Source organism: Quercus robur, chromosome 12 (assembly GCF_932294415.1).
Source record: "Quercus robur chromosome 12, dhQueRobu3.1, whole genome shotgun sequence".
NCBI lineage: Eukaryota > Viridiplantae > Streptophyta > Magnoliopsida > Fagales > Fagaceae > Quercus > Quercus robur.
Genome location: NC_065545.1, coordinates 13,064,261 through 13,081,569, shown reverse-complemented (window position 1 = coordinate 13,081,569; position 17,309 = coordinate 13,064,261). Strand labels below are relative to the sequence as shown.

The window sequence follows — 17,309 nt, the reverse complement described above, 5'->3', positions numbered from 1 at the left end:
GCGAGTTTATAAAACTCGATTTTTAATTGAATCTCGAGTTTTTAAAACTTGAGATGTTACTTTTCTTAAAACTTTCAAACGTTGCCTAACTTACTACTTTGAATCTCTATTAACAGCTAGTAACTCTGCAAATTCCCTCTCTGAACACTCTGACTTAGCACAAATATTTGGCCTCAGGATTAATGATTTAATCAATTTGCATCTTCTTACTTAAATGGCCATACAGATGCTCTAAATAGCTAACTTAAGGGAAGGAATAAAAACATCCGCTTCAAAGCTGCGATCTTTTGGTTGTTGAATCACATTATTTGCTGTCAGTCAAAGCTACACTTTAATTGAACTTGATGTGCCTGTTTCAACCTTCTACCTCAGCATCCCAATTTTGATTTCAGTTCAAAGGCAAACACTACTCTATACTTTTTGTTGAGGATCTATAGCCAGCCCCAAATATTTTGGGACTAAAATTTGATCGTTGTTGTTGTACAGTAGAGACTAATAATTCATTTATAGCATTGTATTGGGATTTTCTGCAACCAGAATAATTGGAAATGTTCAAATTAGCTCCCTGTTTTCACTTCTCAGTGAGTGAACAGGGCAGTGGGCAATTATTTCCACTTAGAGTTGAGGACAAGCTGTTGCTTATCTAGAATTTTTTTTATCTTAAGACTCCGGATATGTCAATTCCCGCTAGTTCCTAGTTCAACTAGTTACACTGTATAAGAAACTACAATTGTTGAATTGCAATTTTCGGCTGTTAAGAGAATAAGGATGAATTGTAGAGTCGGGATCGTATAATCTTTTGTTTGAAGCATATGAATTGGTGATCTCTAAATTGTGCAAGAGTAAACATTTAATATAATAAAGTAGTACACAAACTTTTTTTGATAGATAAAGTACATAAACTTCATGCCTCCAACTTGAAAATTGAAGGAAAAACACAATAAACTTCATGCCTCCAACTTGAAGATTGAAGGAAAAATACCATAAACTTCCTGCCTCCAACTTGATGATTGAAGGAAAAACACTAGTAACAACTCGTTAAGGCTCATAAAAACAGTCTCCCACATTGAAGTAGGAGATTGTAACACTGAACTCAAAACACACATAGGTCAAAGGGCATGCTTATTTAAGAAAAATTAAAATGGAGTAGCAGGCTGCAGCTAACTCCTTAGTGCTTGTTTCGCATGGCTTGGACCTTCAACCAAGCTGGCCTTGCTGTGTTATCAGCTACCCATGCACTGACATGGGAGCGGGAATCAAAGAGCTTTTGAGATTGTGTGCCCAACGAGTATTGAAGAGTTGGAAGGTGATGTAAATCTGCCAAGGTGAAGCAGTCACGTCCCAAGTATTTTGAATGAGCCAGTCGGTTCTCAAAGACATCAAGAACCTTAGCCAGCTTAGCTTCATTTTCCTCCACAATTGCTTTGTCTGTAACCATGCCAACCAATGGCTTTATTCCCAGCTCCCAGACTAGCTTTGAAGCTACTGGGTCATACTGTTGGGCCTCCACCTCCATCCCAACCAATGTGATTGCCATCTTCTTGGAGTCTTGGTGTATCAGTTGGGTTCCCTTGTTAGCAAACTCGTAGGCAGCGTATTTGGTAATTGCCCTTGATTCTGCATTACAAAAGGCCGAAGCATGAGGATCATACTAATTATATGCATCCATTAAGAGTATGTATGATGGTTGGAATAGATATAATATTTTAGTAAAAAATTAATGTTTGCCTATTTCATGTAAACTTTACCAAAGTGCTTCAGATCTCCATGTTCTAAAGCTGGAACTTGACCAAATGGCTGCATAAACAAGTATATGTTAGATTAAAAAATATTATAATAATTATGTTAGGAAATACAAAGATTGGAAAGGCAATACTATACATAATCCTAAGTAGTTGAGATACATGAAAGTTTAGTTTCCTTACATTGAGGGACAGTGAAAGCTCGAAAAGTGTGAAAACACTAGAGCTCGTTTAGACCCCCAATTCAAATTACGGCTTGATTGTTTTTACACTAACTTAATACTAAGTGCGGAACAGTGTAAACGCAAGCAAACATGCAAGAGAGTTACTCTAATCCATATTTAAAGCAACACAACAGTAAAATGAAATTAACAAGATTAGGGAAGAGAGATGCAAACACATCGAGACGTGTTATCAAAGAGGAAACCGAAGAACTTAGCGAAAAACCTCTCCGCCGCCCTCCAAGCAGTAATCGATCCACTAGACAATCAGTTGGGATACATGGGTAAGCAAGAGACCCTCCAAGTCTAATCTACCCTCTGTACCTAAGCCCTCCAAACTTCTACTCCAACAAGACTTCTCGGAACCGTGTCTTGTCTAGCTTTCCGAATCCCGCAACAAGCTCCATGTTGCATCTGTCATCCTTGGCTTCTTCCAATGTTTTTCAGCAGCACCAAAACCTCACTGGACACTCTCAAAAGGTGTAGTAAGTGTTTGGGCTATTAACCTCTCAATGGTTTGGAAATGGAGAGGTAGGAGATGAGGAAAATCCACAAACAAAGGTGTAGAGAATTGTTAGATTAACAATTTCTAACTCTCAAGTGTTTTAACTAAGGTTTTCTCTCAGAAGTTCTCTCTTACATTTGTGGGTAATGTGGGTATAAATAGTGTAGGCACAGAAAATGTGTATCAGACTGGACAGGTTGGCAGAACAGAATGTCTCGCGGGTGTCTCGCGGGAAGGCCTTACCCGCGAGATACTTGCGAGACACAACTGTCTCCATCTAGCCTGACTCTTCACATTCCAGCATGTGCAGGGCACATGAGTTACTTCGCAGGATACTAAGTCGCGAGCTACCTGCAAAAACACTTCATTTTTCAATAGCTTGAGTCTTTACACTCTCTCTCACTATCACACAACCCTTACAATAAATTCTCACAACAAATACAGGGTACAAAAGATTGAATAAAATTACAATCAAATTTGACACGGAATAAAAGCCAACACAATACAAATTTGTAAATCACAACTTTACAAACTGGAAATTATCTTTTTTATGTTCACCAGTACTCATATCTACAAAAACAAACTCAAATTCAAGCTCTTTCTCATAAAGGGTAACTAGAACTCGGTTTGTTGCTGTTGAGATAAGGCTTCCATAGGCTTTGATGGCTGCCATGACTGCTGAATTTGAATGATGAGAAACAAAGAGGAGATAGAGAAAGGAATAGATGGCTTATGGCAATGAGGGAAGTGGTTATAATTTATACCATATTTTCCAAGTTGGGTGGGTTACAAATAGCTTTTCTAGAATGCTCTATTTGAAAAGTCTATCAAACTGTGAATTTGCAATCTAATCCTGGACAAAGTCGGTGAAACAGAAATTTCGTGGCAGCTTATTATATGCACAACAAAGATTCAACCTGCCCCCTCCCTTCTATTTTATTTGGATAGAAAAAGAGAAAGGTACAACTTTATTATTATTTATTTATTTATTCCTGAATCAGGCTCTCAGTGGCTTCTAGGATGTTAAATAAGCTCTTAAAGTCAGTCACAACCCCAATGTGAGAGACTTGAGTGTCCAGTTAAAGATAAAATTAGAGCCATCCCTTTTCGGAATTGTGATGGGGCAGGTGATTTTATAATGTGGAAGTTTTCAAAAGATGGGGAATTCTCTGTAAAATCTGCCTATCAAGTGGCTAGACAGGAGGAAAATGATGGAATTTCATTTCAAGGTTCTTGGATTTGGAAATTGGATATTTTACCCAAAATCATACATTTCCTATGGCTGACTTTTCATTGTAGCATACCTGTACATGGTGTTTTGGCTTCAAGAGGGATAAATTGCGATAAGTGTTGCCCCCTGTGTAAATATAGTGAGGAAACTATTCCTCATCTGTTACGGGATTGCAATCTAACCCGTGAATTTTGGAGGAAGCTAGAACCACCACCAGCCCTTATTAGCACCTTTAATGACAATTTTGAGGAGTGGTTGAAAGTTAACAGTACAAGTACTATTTTGCACAAATCCAAAGTGCATTGGGGTACTGTGTTTCTTTTTGCTATTTGGTCTTTATGGAAGAACAGAAACAAGGTTGTATTTGAAAATTCTATTCCTAATCCTAATCTTCATAAGGCTTGTATCCACCAGGCAAGAGAATATTTTTATTGTGTAAGCAAAACTTGTCAAGCAGCCAGGAAAGTTGCTATTCAGGTTTGGTGGAATAAACCACCTGAAGGGTGGTTTAAACTCAATACTGATGGGGCATCTCAAGGAAATCCTGGGAAGGCAGGGGGTGGTGGAATCATTAGAAATAGCCATGGGTTGTGGATTAAAGGGTATTCAAGGTCAATAGGTTATACTACCAGTGTTGTTGCTGAATGGTGGGCTTTAAGGGATGGTCTTACTTTAGCTATCCAGTTAGGATGCCAGCATTTGGAGGTTGAATTAGATGCCAAGGTGATTGTGGAGCTTTTGAAGTCTAACAATACTTCTTATAGAAACTATTCTCCTCTTTTGCATGATTGTAGGATGTTGTTAGACCAACTGCAGCAAGTCAGAGTAGTGCACGTTTTTAGAGAGGCCAACATGTGTGCAGATTTTCTGGCTAGATGGGGCTGCTGTATGCAAGATGATTTTTTCATTTTTGATCAGCCTCCTACTGTAGAATTTCTTCCTATTTTGTATGCAGATATGTATGGTGTGTCATGTTGTAGGCTGACAAGCCCATCTTTTGTGTCTGTAAACAGTTAGTTGATTATAATATAACCCTTTTAACCAAAAAAAAAAAAAAAAAAAAAAGACTAAATATAGAGTCTAAATTTTGCCAATTCATATTAACTTTAATTTAGTTTAATCACAATTAAATTATTTAAGCAGTTAAATTTTAAATGAATTGGTAAAAATTAGCATGAATTGATCAGAAAGGCTGAAAATAAGTTAGCTTGATTGGCTCCCTACTCTATAAAGCTATTCAAAATTTTGTGATAAGTAAAAAAATTGATATAAAGCAATTTCTTAACCGGTAGTTACAGTGTCGACTATCTATTTTACCTTGAATTACATGGACACTAGGATCCAAATCTAGTCGAGTCCTCACAGCCACAGCCAGTACCGGCTGAATAGTGGAGCAAGAGAGGCGGTCGCTTAAGGCCTCAAGTAAAAAAAAGGCCCCCAAATTTTAACCAATATGGTTATTTATAATCAATAAATAAAATAATAATTTTTTACCAGATGAAAAAAAAAAAATAGAGAAAAATGCAACGTTCACAATATTTTTTACAACACTTTTACAATTATGCTTAGTAACAGGTTGTTACAACCTGTTATTGATGGCAAAAAAATAATTATAGTGATATTTTCAAAAAGAGAGAGAAAAAAAAAAAAAAAAAAAAAAAAAAAAAAAAAAAAAAAAAAAACAACAACAACAACAACAACTTAAAACCTAGGATTTGTTATAAAAAAATATTGTGAATGTTATACTTCTAAAAAAAATAAGAATAATAATAAGAGTTTAATTAGCAAACTTTTACTAGTTCTCGTCTAAGTCTACCACTAACACCACTCTTTTACTTACTATTATCAATCTACCATATCAATAAGTATGAAAAATTTTGTCAAATTTTTTTTGTTTATAAAATTTCTTAAAAAAAAAATTCTATGTAGTTTATATTAATTAATAGTAATTTTACATTTACAATAAGATAATTAATTTTCACTTTAGATTTCCAAATACATCAAGCCGCCTCTTGCCACAGCCACAGCCACAGCCACAGCCACAGGGCATAATGGACACGTTTTCTTCAGCCTAGTGCAGAAGATAATGTTAGTCTGTTAGAAAAGGACGACTTTGTAGACAGAAGCCGTGTAAATACAGCCAAATAGGCAATGACTTTATGTCCATTTCATTAGAGAACCGAGAATATAATGCGAAGGCAAAAGATTGGTTGGGTTTTGATCGGTTATTGGTCCACACTTCTGTTGACTCGTTTACCTTTTAGTCTTTTGGGGTGCTCCATCCATTCGTTCCTTTCTTGAATAAACTAATATAAAAAAGGATCAATAGCGAGAAATAGAGCATATTCGTAGCATTTTCTCAGGTGTAGTAGCATTATTCCTAGCAAAATATATTTGTCCTACTATCCAAAAAAAAAAACGAAAAGACTGATTTAACCTTTTCTTGTCTACAACTTGATAATTTCATTAATCTTGTAGATAAACTTAGACACTTATTACCAATTCACCGAGATTCTCTTGCTTTGAAAATGGTGCTATATTCAGTTATTAAAATCATGTTATTAACCAGACTTTTTTTTTTTTTTTTTTGAAGGGTCCAGACTTTGTTTTCTCTGTTGACAAAGTTTGTATCTTATTATTCGTTGGTTGGGATTTGGATCATATGGGGTAGGTATAAACCAAGGGTTATGTTAAAAATTCCATGTGGTTATTTGGCTGTTATGTAAGAAAATCATTATTATTTTTTTTTTCTAAACCCTTTTTTTTCATTACTTTTATTAAAAATATGTTTTTCTTTTACTTTACTTGAATTTTTTTCCCATTAAGAATGTGTTTTTTTTGGTACATGTTATTCACTTATGACATGTTATGTTAATGATAATATTAAGAACATAAATGATTTGATGTTGAATTATTGAGAGAGAGAGAGAGAGAGAGAGAGATAAACTTTGTTGAAAAGTGGGACACAAACCTAATGAGCACATGTATGGTTTATTAGTGCAACAAGGGACAAAATGGTCTTATGCCCTTTTCATCCAAATTATATAACCTTATGTGCCACTTTCCAAACTAATTAGGAAAATGTCTCTCTTTTGTAACTCAATTTTCTCAAAATTGAGCTTAAAAAAAAAAAAAAAAATTTTGGAGCCCTATAGTGACGTTTTAAGGACTTATAGTGACATTTTATAACTTGATATCCATGAAATCAAGTTATAGGCAATTTTATTGCCTATAACTCGATTTCATGGATATCAAGTTACAAAACGCCATAGGTCCTTGAAAACGTTACTATAGGTCCTTGAAAACGTCACTATAGGACTTAACTCGATTTTGAAAAAGTCGAGTTTCAAAAGAGGGGCATTTCCCTAATTAGTTTGGGAAGAATGACAAAAGGCTATATAATTTGGGTGAAAATGGCATAAGACAATTTTGTCCGTGCAACAAGTGTTACAAGTCCCATTGCATTGGAATGAAAGACTTGCTTTGTACGTTTTTAAGTTGCTTTCATAAGCTATCACAATTGTTTTTTTTCCAATCTTCCAATTTGAGGTATCAAGTTTATGCACTATTTTAAATTAGTGAGTGAAAGCAACTTAAACATACAAGTCTATGCATTGAAAATGGCAGATTGTTAACATTAAATTCAATTTGGATCCAGTTAACGATTGTCCTTATGGTATTTGTTAATTCAAAATTTTAGAAAAGTTTCGATACCACTTTACTAGGGAATATAAAAAATTGTCAAAAATTAGTTGTTTTTTTTTACTTTTCCCATAAAATATTTCTAAAAATATTTTTTAAACCAATGCCCTTAGTGCATCTGTTAACATTTCACAATTTAATATACATAAAGTCAAAAGCACGCACACTCCATAAATGACCCGCTAGAGTAGAAGGGGCTATTTGTTGTGTCCATCCCATGGAGCGACTTATGAGATATTTACCCTTTATGTTTTTGGCAAGGCAAGGACCTTCAACCAAGTTGTTTTTGTCATTGATAACCACAAGGATCAAAATGAAAATTTGTTGAAAATTCAAGGACTAAATTGAATGTTTTCAATACATTAGGACCAAAATGAAACAAGGCCTAAAATATGAGGACCAAATAAGTGTTTTTGCCTTTAACTAGTGGAAAACGAGTCGACGCCTACCTAACCCATTGAAATGGTGGGTTGAGTTAACCCATGGGTCACACGGTTGATATATATATATATATATATATATATATATATATTGGTTGCTTTCTGACCTTGTTTAAAGTAATTTTCAAACTTACACTTATTGCTCTAATGCTCTTTTCTTTATTTCCTTTCTTTTTTATTGATTTTTACTCACAGGTTCTTTCTTCATAATGTCAAGGCTTGAAATAAACTTAAGAATTTATATATTATTTAACTTTTATTTATATGTTTTTTTGTTTATTTATTCTTTTTATTTGTATTGAAAGGATGATAAAGACAATAACATTGAGTTTCTTTGCAATAAAAAATACATGTCTTACTAGACTAAGTTGATTTGATCCTCAAAAGATTAGATAAAGGTCAAGGGCATTGCAAATCGTTTAGATTACCAGCACAAACACGATTTAACGTGAACTTGATCAGATTGAATTAGAATATTATCAACCCAACTTGTTTTCTAAGTTCTCATGTGTGCGTGTGTGCGCATACATACATACATACATACATATATATATATATATATATATATTATATGATTAATAGTGAATCTATCAATTAAATTAGCCCGAGGCAAACCAACCATGCAATTTCATTATTCTTGTGGATAAGACTTCAAACTTTGTGATTTGCCTCCAGCCTGTAGTTTCAACTTTCAATGGGAATTAAGATAAACTTGGAGGGTTTGATACTTCAATTCATCTAAATTCTCACTTGCATTTAATAAAAGTTCCTTTTTCTTTTTTCTTTTTCAGTTATTCATGTCATTTTTCACCTTCTTTTATCCGTTAACAAAATTTGTACTTTGTATTATTGTGATTGCCTTATTGGCTGCGAAGTGGATCACATGGAGTAGGTATAAATCTTGAAATGAACCTGAGGAGCATGCATATGGATTACTAGTGCAACAAGTCTCATTGCACTGGCATAGGAGTTTTAAATAGTGCATAAACTTGATGCTTTCAACTTGAAGATTGAAGGCACAACAACAACAACAACTTCTTGTTAAGAATCCAATCTATTGATTCTCAGTTTAGTAGTTCTTCGAGGGAACTAGGTCTCTATCGATTGATTCTTCGAGGGAATCTTCCTCCTATAGCAATTCAAGAATTAGCTATTCAATGTATTATTCTTCAATGCCCTTCTTACAATCTGAATTGTAGCTTAGAGCACTCACAGCAGTGGTGCCATATAGGTATAATGCTAAAATTTAGCTCCACAAACACAAAAAGGTTGCTGCAACAGTGGAACTAAATCTATTTTTTTTAGCTCCACTGCTACAGTGCACATCTATCATCTATAGATAGATGTGCACTGTTCATGAGAGCTAAAAAAAATTATTATTTTATTGATTCCCGGTGATTAAAATATTATTTCATTCTCTCTCTCACTCCGTGCCTCTCTCTCTCTCTCTCTCTCTCTCTCTCAGTCACTCCATCTGAAGCTCTCATCCTCTCCCAAAACTCTCTCAAGCTCTCATCTTCTCTCAGTCACTCTCCTCTCTCACCGTCACTCTCTCAAGCTCCATCATTCACCGCCGCCGGCCCGACCCAACCGTCCAAAGCCGCTCTCAAAACTCACCGTCACTTTCCTCTCTCACCGTCACTCTCTCAAGCTCCTTCATTCATCACCGCCGACCTGACCCAGCCGTCCCAAGCCACCGATCACCTCAAACCCAAGCCGTCGATCGCCTCTCTGTCTCACCGGTGGTGGTGGTGGTGGTTGTGTGGGTAGATCGGCGTCGGTGGGTTCGTTGGCATTAGTGGGTGGCTCGGGTGGGTTTTGTGGTGGTGGGCGTGGGAGGTGTTGCTTGCTCGTGGGTGGTCAACCGAAGTGTCTCGTGGGTGGTCAATCGAAGTGCTTGGTGATTTGGTTTTTTTTTTTTTGCCTACTGTGGACTGGTGGTGGTGGTGGTGGTGGTTGTGGGTGTGGGTGTGGGTGTTGTGCTTGCTTGTGGGTGGTCGATCGGTGTGCTTGGTGATTTAGGTTTTTTTTTTTTTTTTTTTGCCTGCTGTGGACTGCTGCTAGTGGTGGTGGTGGTGGTGGTTGTGGGTGTGGGTGTTGTGCTTGCTCGTGGGTGGTCGATCGAAGTGCTTGGTGATTTGGGTTTTTTTTTTTTTTTTTTGCCTATTGTGGACTGCTGCTGTTGGTGGTGGTGGTGGCGGTGGTTGTGGGTGTGACTGATGCTAGAGATGGTTGTGGTCGGTGTTGTAGATGTTTTTTTTTATAGTGGGATATATTATTTTATTATAGTGATTATATTATTTTATTGTAATGTTTATATTATTTTATTGTATTGAAAGTTAAAATAGATCCACTGCTACAGTATATGTATAGGTAAAATAGATAAAGTAGCTTTTAGTGGAGCTAAAAAGCTAAATTTTTAACTCTAATGCTGTGGATGCTCTATATCCTGTTCTAACTAACTAGGTACAACTCTTCACAGCTTAACTAGCTAAGCTCAACTAAGTAAGTACAACACAGCACAGCTTAACTAACTAAGCTCAACTAAGTAAGTACAACACTTAATGCAATACAGCGATAGTACAACAGTACAACACTTTAATGCTACTGGTTACAAGCCTCCCTTGCCACTCTGTCACAACAGCACATCCCAACACCCTGCACTGCCCAACACACTGCCCTGCACTCTGCACTGTCTAGTCACAAAGCCTCAATGCACCTTAGTAAGGGTCCTAACACTTGTGAAATCAAACTCTAGAAACATACAAGGCTCCACATTGAAAATGGCAGACTCTGAAATTTAAAATCAAAATACATGGAGTAAAAGCACACATACATATAGTCGATAGCAAAGAGTAGTTGCCGGGGTCAATAGCAGTCCATTCCTTACTGTTGGCTTTGTAAGGCAAGGGCCTTCAACCAAGCTGGCCTTGCTGTAATGTCTGCTATCCCAGCACTCACATGGGGGCGTGAATCAAACAGCTTTTTAACTTGTGTCCCAAACAAGTAATGCAAAGTGGGCAAATGGTGCAAATCCGCCAGGGTGAAGCAATCACCTCCCAAGTATTTTGACTGAGCTAGTCGACTCTCATAGATATCAAGGACCTTAGCTAGCTTAGGTTCATTTTCCTCCACAATTGCTTTGTCTGCACTCATGCCAAGCAGTAATGGCTTATATACCAGCTCCCAGGCTAGTTTTGCAGCTATCTGTTCATACTGTTGGCCCTCCACTTCCATCCAAACAGACGTAATTGCCATCTTCTTAGAGTCTTGGTATATCAGCTGGGTTCCCTTGTCAGCATACTCACAGGCAATGTATCTAGTAATTGCCCTTGATTCTGAATTACAAAAGGTCAAAGCGTGAGGATAATACTAATTAAATGCATCCATTATGCTTGAACGGATAGAGAGGAGAGTGATAAACTAACACTCGTCCCAAAAACTAATACTGCTAATGAAAGTTTCAATTTTACGAGTGAGAAAAGGGAAATTGATTGAGATATATTAATATCTTTCTCCCCGGTCCAAACAGGAGCAAAACTATAACTAATGTCTACCAATTGCATATAGACTTACCAAAGAGCTTGAGATCTCCATCTTCAAAAGCTGGAACTTGACCAAATGGCTGCATAGCCATAGACAAGGAAATGTTAGCTAGACTCAAAAAGATTATAATAACAACGTTCAAAATAATTGAACCTATTTCATTGTTGTTTTTCTTGATGATTATAATGAATAATGGGCTTTTTGTACTTGATCCTAAAAAAGTTGATGCATGAATGTTTTTAGTTTCCTTACATTGTGGGTCGACAGGAAGTGTTCTTTTTTATGTTCACCAGCACTCATGTCTACAAGAACAAACTCATGGTCAAGCTCTTTCTCATAAACGGTAGCGAGAACTCGCAGTGTATTTGTTGAGAGAGGGCTTCCATGGACTTTGATCGCTGCCATGATGGGGGATAATGGTTATATGATCAAAAACAAAGAGGAGATAAGAGCAAGCAATGTACCACAGGCCTCATCTGATCCATTTATATATTGGTATTTGAAAGAATAGTTTAAATTAGTATCTGGAAGGAAGGGTAAGATCATAGGATAGTCCCTTATTTATTTTGGCCGAATGAGAATTCTTAATTCTGGCAAAGGTCCATAGAAACAGAAAGTTGAAAGTGGCAGCTGAGCAAAACAGAATTCTTTATTTTGGATGATTTGTTTTATCAACCATTATTATTGGTTTGGTGGCTTTTCAAGTACTATATTATGCCGACCAAAACAAGTGGTACTATTTTATTGGTGAGCATGAGGACCAAATTAGTAATATTTTACTTACAAATTGATAAAATTTAGCCAAAGCTACAGTGGCTTAAAAAATTCAACTCTCTATACTTTGTGGAAAACATTTATCACCGTACTCTTTTTATATAATTTTATTAGAGGTAAATTTTGAAAATTTAATCATTAACTATGTTATCAACCACATGTTTAAATTTCAAGTTTTTGTAGTATAAATTTATGCATAAAAAATAAGTTTATTGATCGAATAGTAAATTATTTACAATTTAAACAAAATTTGATATGCATGTTAAGAATATAAAAAATATGCAATCCAACGGTTAGATTTTTAATATAAATATATATATATATATATATATAAGATAAATTTGAAAGGTTTTTCTCCAAATAAGTTTAGAGATAAACATTTTTCCCAATTTGTTACATATGCTCTGATATGATAGCACCAACCTTAGCCCCCGAAGAAAATAATGTTAGGCTGATGGCGATGTAATCATCAAAGTAGCCTATAAGGGGCCAACATTGGCTAAGCCCACTTGGTATAGTGGAGTTAGGTTTAGAAGGCCCAAAATGATTAATTTGTTAAAGTATGAGCTTCTGAGGTTAATTTAATGTGCCTTTACAGTCAAATTGCCAAGTTAATAGCGAAAAAGCTGAATGAATCACAAAAAAGAGAGACTAAATTAGGGATGAACACTTCTTCGGATCTAGCCAAGGTGCAGATGTTCATATAAAGTTCAAGTCTCAAATATAGGATTGTGTTACACAGTTTATCTATTTTCTTTCAATTTCTCATCCCTTAATCTAGAGGGGTTTCCTTTCCTTATATAGTCAATCGGATTACATCCTAGCCCTCCACTTGTATAGTCATGGGTCTTCCTTTGGATGCTTGTCCCATCAGGGTTGTGCTGGAGGTGGTAAAGTGTGCTGCAAGCTGTGAGATCACTATTCAGGAGCCATTCCTTCATTATTATGGCCAACTGAGTTAGTACAGTACATTAAATGTGGAAGTGATGACTATTTTATCTGGATATTTCCCTTCTTCTTTGCCTACACGTCTCTACCATCTTCCTCGGTATCTAGTCTCCTGGTGCAAGTGGCTTGCTCAATAATTGACGAGGAGCGCTAGCTATTCAGGCTCCTTGGAAGGTTTGCCTCTTCATCTTTCCTCCTTGGACTCTTATCCACGTATTGGGTCAGGACTAATGTATAAGTGGGCCCTTCTCCCTCCTCGGACTAGGCCCACGAGCTCTATTCCGTACTCGGGTCTTACCCCTCCCACACAGCCAATTGCTTAATATCCATTTATTATTGAAGATAGAACAATTAGAAGACAAGAACCCACTTAATATAGGGCAATGACTTGGTTTATATTCATTCTTCCAATGTAGTGAATCCGTTCATCTCTTACTCTTGTTCTCCGATCATACAATGTTTTTACACTCTTTCCTTTAATTTAATTTAATTTTTTTATAAGTTGTAACTCGTACTTACACTCAGAAAAATATTTAATAATAATGGTGCTGAGGTGGTATTCTTATTTAAGTGAGTGATATGGTCATTTTGACTTTCACACTAAGTAATGTGAATGGGTTACTTGGTACTAAAATTGAATAAATTAGACTAGGTAGTGCAAAATTAGGAAAAAAATTTAGAAATTGAAAATTAAAACTAAAAATTAGAAAATTTTCTTTCAGCCAAAAAAATAAAAATAAAAATAAAAGAAGGAAAAAATTAATTTGAATTCAACATAGATTCTGATTATGCTTTGACTTTAATAAAACTAGCATACAACCCTAGGGTGGCAAAATTGGACATGGCCCATGAACCCGACACGACACGACACAACACGAAACTAGCAGATTATGAGTTGAGGCTTAATGGGTTCATGTCATATTCAGGTTGACACGACTGACCCATTTAATAAATTGGTTGAGTTAGTGTTCAACATATGGAACCCGTTTGACCTGTTTAACCCGTTTAATTAAATGACATTTTACTAATATACCCATCAAACCCTAGGTACATAAACTTATTAGTTGTTGTGGTTTATTTTCTTTAACATATTGTGATTGATTATTTGAAATATTTAGATATGCTTTAGTTTTGAATGATTATTTGTGATGCAATTATTTGTTAGTTCTGAATTTTATATTAAAAATATTTATTTGTTTGTTTTTTCATAAATTTTTTTTTCATTTTGATAAAATCTAATAAACAAATTGACACGACTGACCTGTTTAATAAATGGGCCGTGCTACGGTTGAGAAATTTTACTCGTTTAATAAACATGTCGGGTTAGTGTTAAGTTAAGGGGACATGAACCTAATGAGCACGTATATGGATTATTAGTGCAACAAGTCCCATTGCACTGGAGTGGGATACTTGCTTTGTATGATTTTAGTAAGTTACTTTCATAAACTGTGTTGTTTTTTCTCCAATCTTCAAGTTTGAGGTATAAAGTTTATGCATTATTTTAAATTAGTGAGTGAAAGCAAGGGAACGACCTTTAACCAAGTGGAAAACGACGCATACCTAACCCATTGAAATGGTGGGTTGAGTTAACCCATGGGTCACATGGTTGATCTTTTCTTTTCTTTTTCTTTTTTTTTTTTTTTTTTTTTTAAGTAACGTTCAAACTATGTAAACTTAAAATTTTTTATATTATTTAACTTTTATTTTTATGTGCTTTTGTTCATTTCTTCTTTTTATTTGTATTAAAAGGATGACAAAGACAATGATATTGAATTTATTTTTTATTTTGTATTTTTTTTATTGCATGTAAAAAAGAAATACAAGTCGTACCAAGTTGATATGATACTCAAAAGACCAAGTAAAGTTCATAAACATTGCAAACTGATTACGTTACCGGCACAAACACAATTTAACCTGAAATTGATTAGACTGAATCTAAATATAATCAACCCAATTTGTTTACTAAGTCCTCGTATCAAGTTCATTATTCTTGTGGATAAGACCTCAAAGACTCTTTTTGATTAGCCTCTAGCCTGGGGATTAAAATAAACCTGGATTGTTTGACACTTCAATTCATTGAGATTCTCACTTGCATATAAGTGCCAATTTTTCTGTTATTCATGTCATATTTTACCTTCTTTTGTCTGTTACTTTGTATTATTGTTATTGCCTTATTGGCTGGGATGAATCACATGGAGTAGGTATAAATCTTAGAGTCCTTGACTTGTATGTGAATTATGAATTTGCAAGCACTATTGAACATTAGGTTTGCATATCAATAGTGCATAGTCCCTAGCTACAACTATCTGATCTATATGGAGGGAGAGAGAGAGAGGATTAAACTCAGTTTGAGTAATGTGGGACATGAACCTGAGGAGCATGTCTATGGATTATTAATAGTGCATAAACTTGATGACTTCAACTTGAAGATTGAAGACACAACAGCATTAATGACAACTTGTTAAACCAAACTCTAGAAACATACAAGCCTCCACATTGGAAATGGCAGACTATGAACATTAAAATCAAAATACATGAAGTCAAAGCACACATGCTTATTAGAGACAAATGACCAGAGGGTAGTCGATAGCAATCCATTCCTTACTGTTGGCTTTGCAAGGAAAGGACCTTCAACCAAGCTGGCCTTGCTGTGATGTCTGCTGCCCAAGCACTCACATGGGGGCGTGAATCAAAGAGCTTTTTAACTTGTGTCCCAAACAAGTAATGCAAAGTGGGCAAATGGTGCAAATCCGCCAGGGAGAAGCAATCACCTCCCAAGTATTTTGACTGAGCCAATCGACTCTCATAGACATCAAGAACCTTAGCCAGCTTAGCTTCATTTTCCTCTGCAACTGCAGTGTCTGTACTCATGCCAAGCATTGGCTTTATTGCCAATTCCCAGCCTAGCTTTGAAGCTGCTGGATCGTACTGTTGGGCCTCCACTTCCATCCAGACAGATGTAATTGCCATCTTCTTAGAGTCTTGGTATAACAGCTGGGTTCCCTTGTCAGCATACTCACAGGCAATGTATTTATTAATTGCCCTTGATTCTGAATTACAAAAGCTCAAAGCGTGAGGATCATACTAATTAAATGCATCTATTATGTTTTAACGCAGAGAGAGGAGAATAATAAACTAACACTTGTTGCAAAAACATAAATTGCTAATGAAAATTTCAATTTAACGAGTGAGAAAAGGGAAATTGATTGAAATATATTAATGTCTTTCTCCCCCGTCCAAACAAGAGCTAAGCTATAACTAATGTCTACCAATTGCATATAGACATACCAAAGAGCTTGAGATCTCCATCTTCAAGAGCTGGAACTTGACCAAATGGCTGCATAGACAAGAATATGTTAGATTCAAAATGATTATAATAACAACAAAATAATTGAACCTATTTCATTTTTGTTTTCGTTCATGATTATAATGAATAATGGGCTTATAGGGAATAGAAGGATTGGATTTTTGTATTTGATCCCAAAAATGTTTGAGATACATGAATGTTTTTAGTTCCCTTACATTAAAGGACAGGAAGTTTTCTTTCTTATGTTCACCAGCTCTCATGTCTACAGAAACAAACTCATGGTCTATCTCTTTCTCATAGACGGTAGCAAGAACTCGCATTGAAGCTGTTGAGAGAGGGTTTCCATGGACTTTGATCGCTGCCATGATGGGGGAGGATGGTGATATGATCAAGAACAAAGAGGAGATAGAGCAAGCTATATACCAAAGGCCTCATCTGATCCAATTATTTATACATATATATTGGTATTTGAAATAAATTATTTCAAATACCTTCCAAATACCAATATAAACTATAATTGATATAAACTATTTTTTTTTTGGAAGGTAGGTCAGAATTCTAGAATAGTCCTTAACTTTTTTTTTTTTTCTTTTTTTTTGGGTGAATGAGAAGGAAAAGTCTATAACTATAAAATTTTTCACAACTTTTTGCTAAAACTATAATATAACAAAATGTGATTAATGAAAAAAATGGTAGGAAGTAATGATTAATCACTCTTAGTATGTTACATTAAAATTGAGGTAAAAAAATTATGAAATAATTTGATCTTAAAAGGCAAGAACTACTTGTACGAGAATTCTTAATCTTAGCAAAAGTACAAGAAAAATAACTCATGTGAGAGAAAAGATGTATATTTCCAAAATATTATAGATTTTCTCCAAAAGTACATGAAA

The 17,309-nt window shown here is 35.4% G+C and overlaps 2 protein-coding genes across 9 annotated transcripts in view; one reads left to right on the top strand and one right to left on the bottom strand.

Annotated features, from left to right (window-relative positions):
- LOC126710443 (pentatricopeptide repeat-containing protein At5g56310-like) overlaps nucleotides 1-642 on the top strand; it is a 42,239-nt gene extending 41,597 nt beyond the window's left edge. The window contains exon 2 of the mRNA XM_050410901.1: nucleotides 227-642. The gene's annotated coding sequence lies outside the window, so the exon portion shown is untranslated. The remainder of the gene's footprint in view (nucleotides 1-226) is intronic.
- The window catches only part of LOC126710446 (glutathione S-transferase-like), a 30,091-nt gene extending 13,238 nt beyond the window's left edge, over nucleotides 1-16,853 (bottom strand). The window contains exons 1-4 of one of the 8 annotated variants that reach the window (XM_050410910.1): nucleotides 16,632-16,848; nucleotides 16,398-16,446; nucleotides 15,881-16,159; nucleotides 10,368-10,897 (exon numbers count right to left, since the gene is read on the bottom strand). In XM_050410910.1, coding sequence (XP_050266867.1) covers nucleotides 10,728-10,897; nucleotides 15,881-16,159; nucleotides 16,398-16,446; nucleotides 16,632-16,781 — 648 coding nt within the window. In that variant the 5' untranslated portion in view covers nucleotides 16,782-16,848 and the 3' untranslated portion in view covers nucleotides 10,368-10,727. Of the gene's footprint in view, nucleotides 1-817; nucleotides 1,618-1,748; nucleotides 1,798-10,367; nucleotides 11,180-11,417; nucleotides 11,467-11,639; nucleotides 11,864-15,737; nucleotides 16,160-16,397; nucleotides 16,447-16,631 lie in introns of those variants that run through there. The other 7 variants (XM_050410913.1, XM_050410909.1, XM_050410911.1 and 4 more) reach the window with 7 other exon arrangements.
- Between the last annotated feature and the right edge of the window lie 456 nt (nucleotides 16,854-17,309).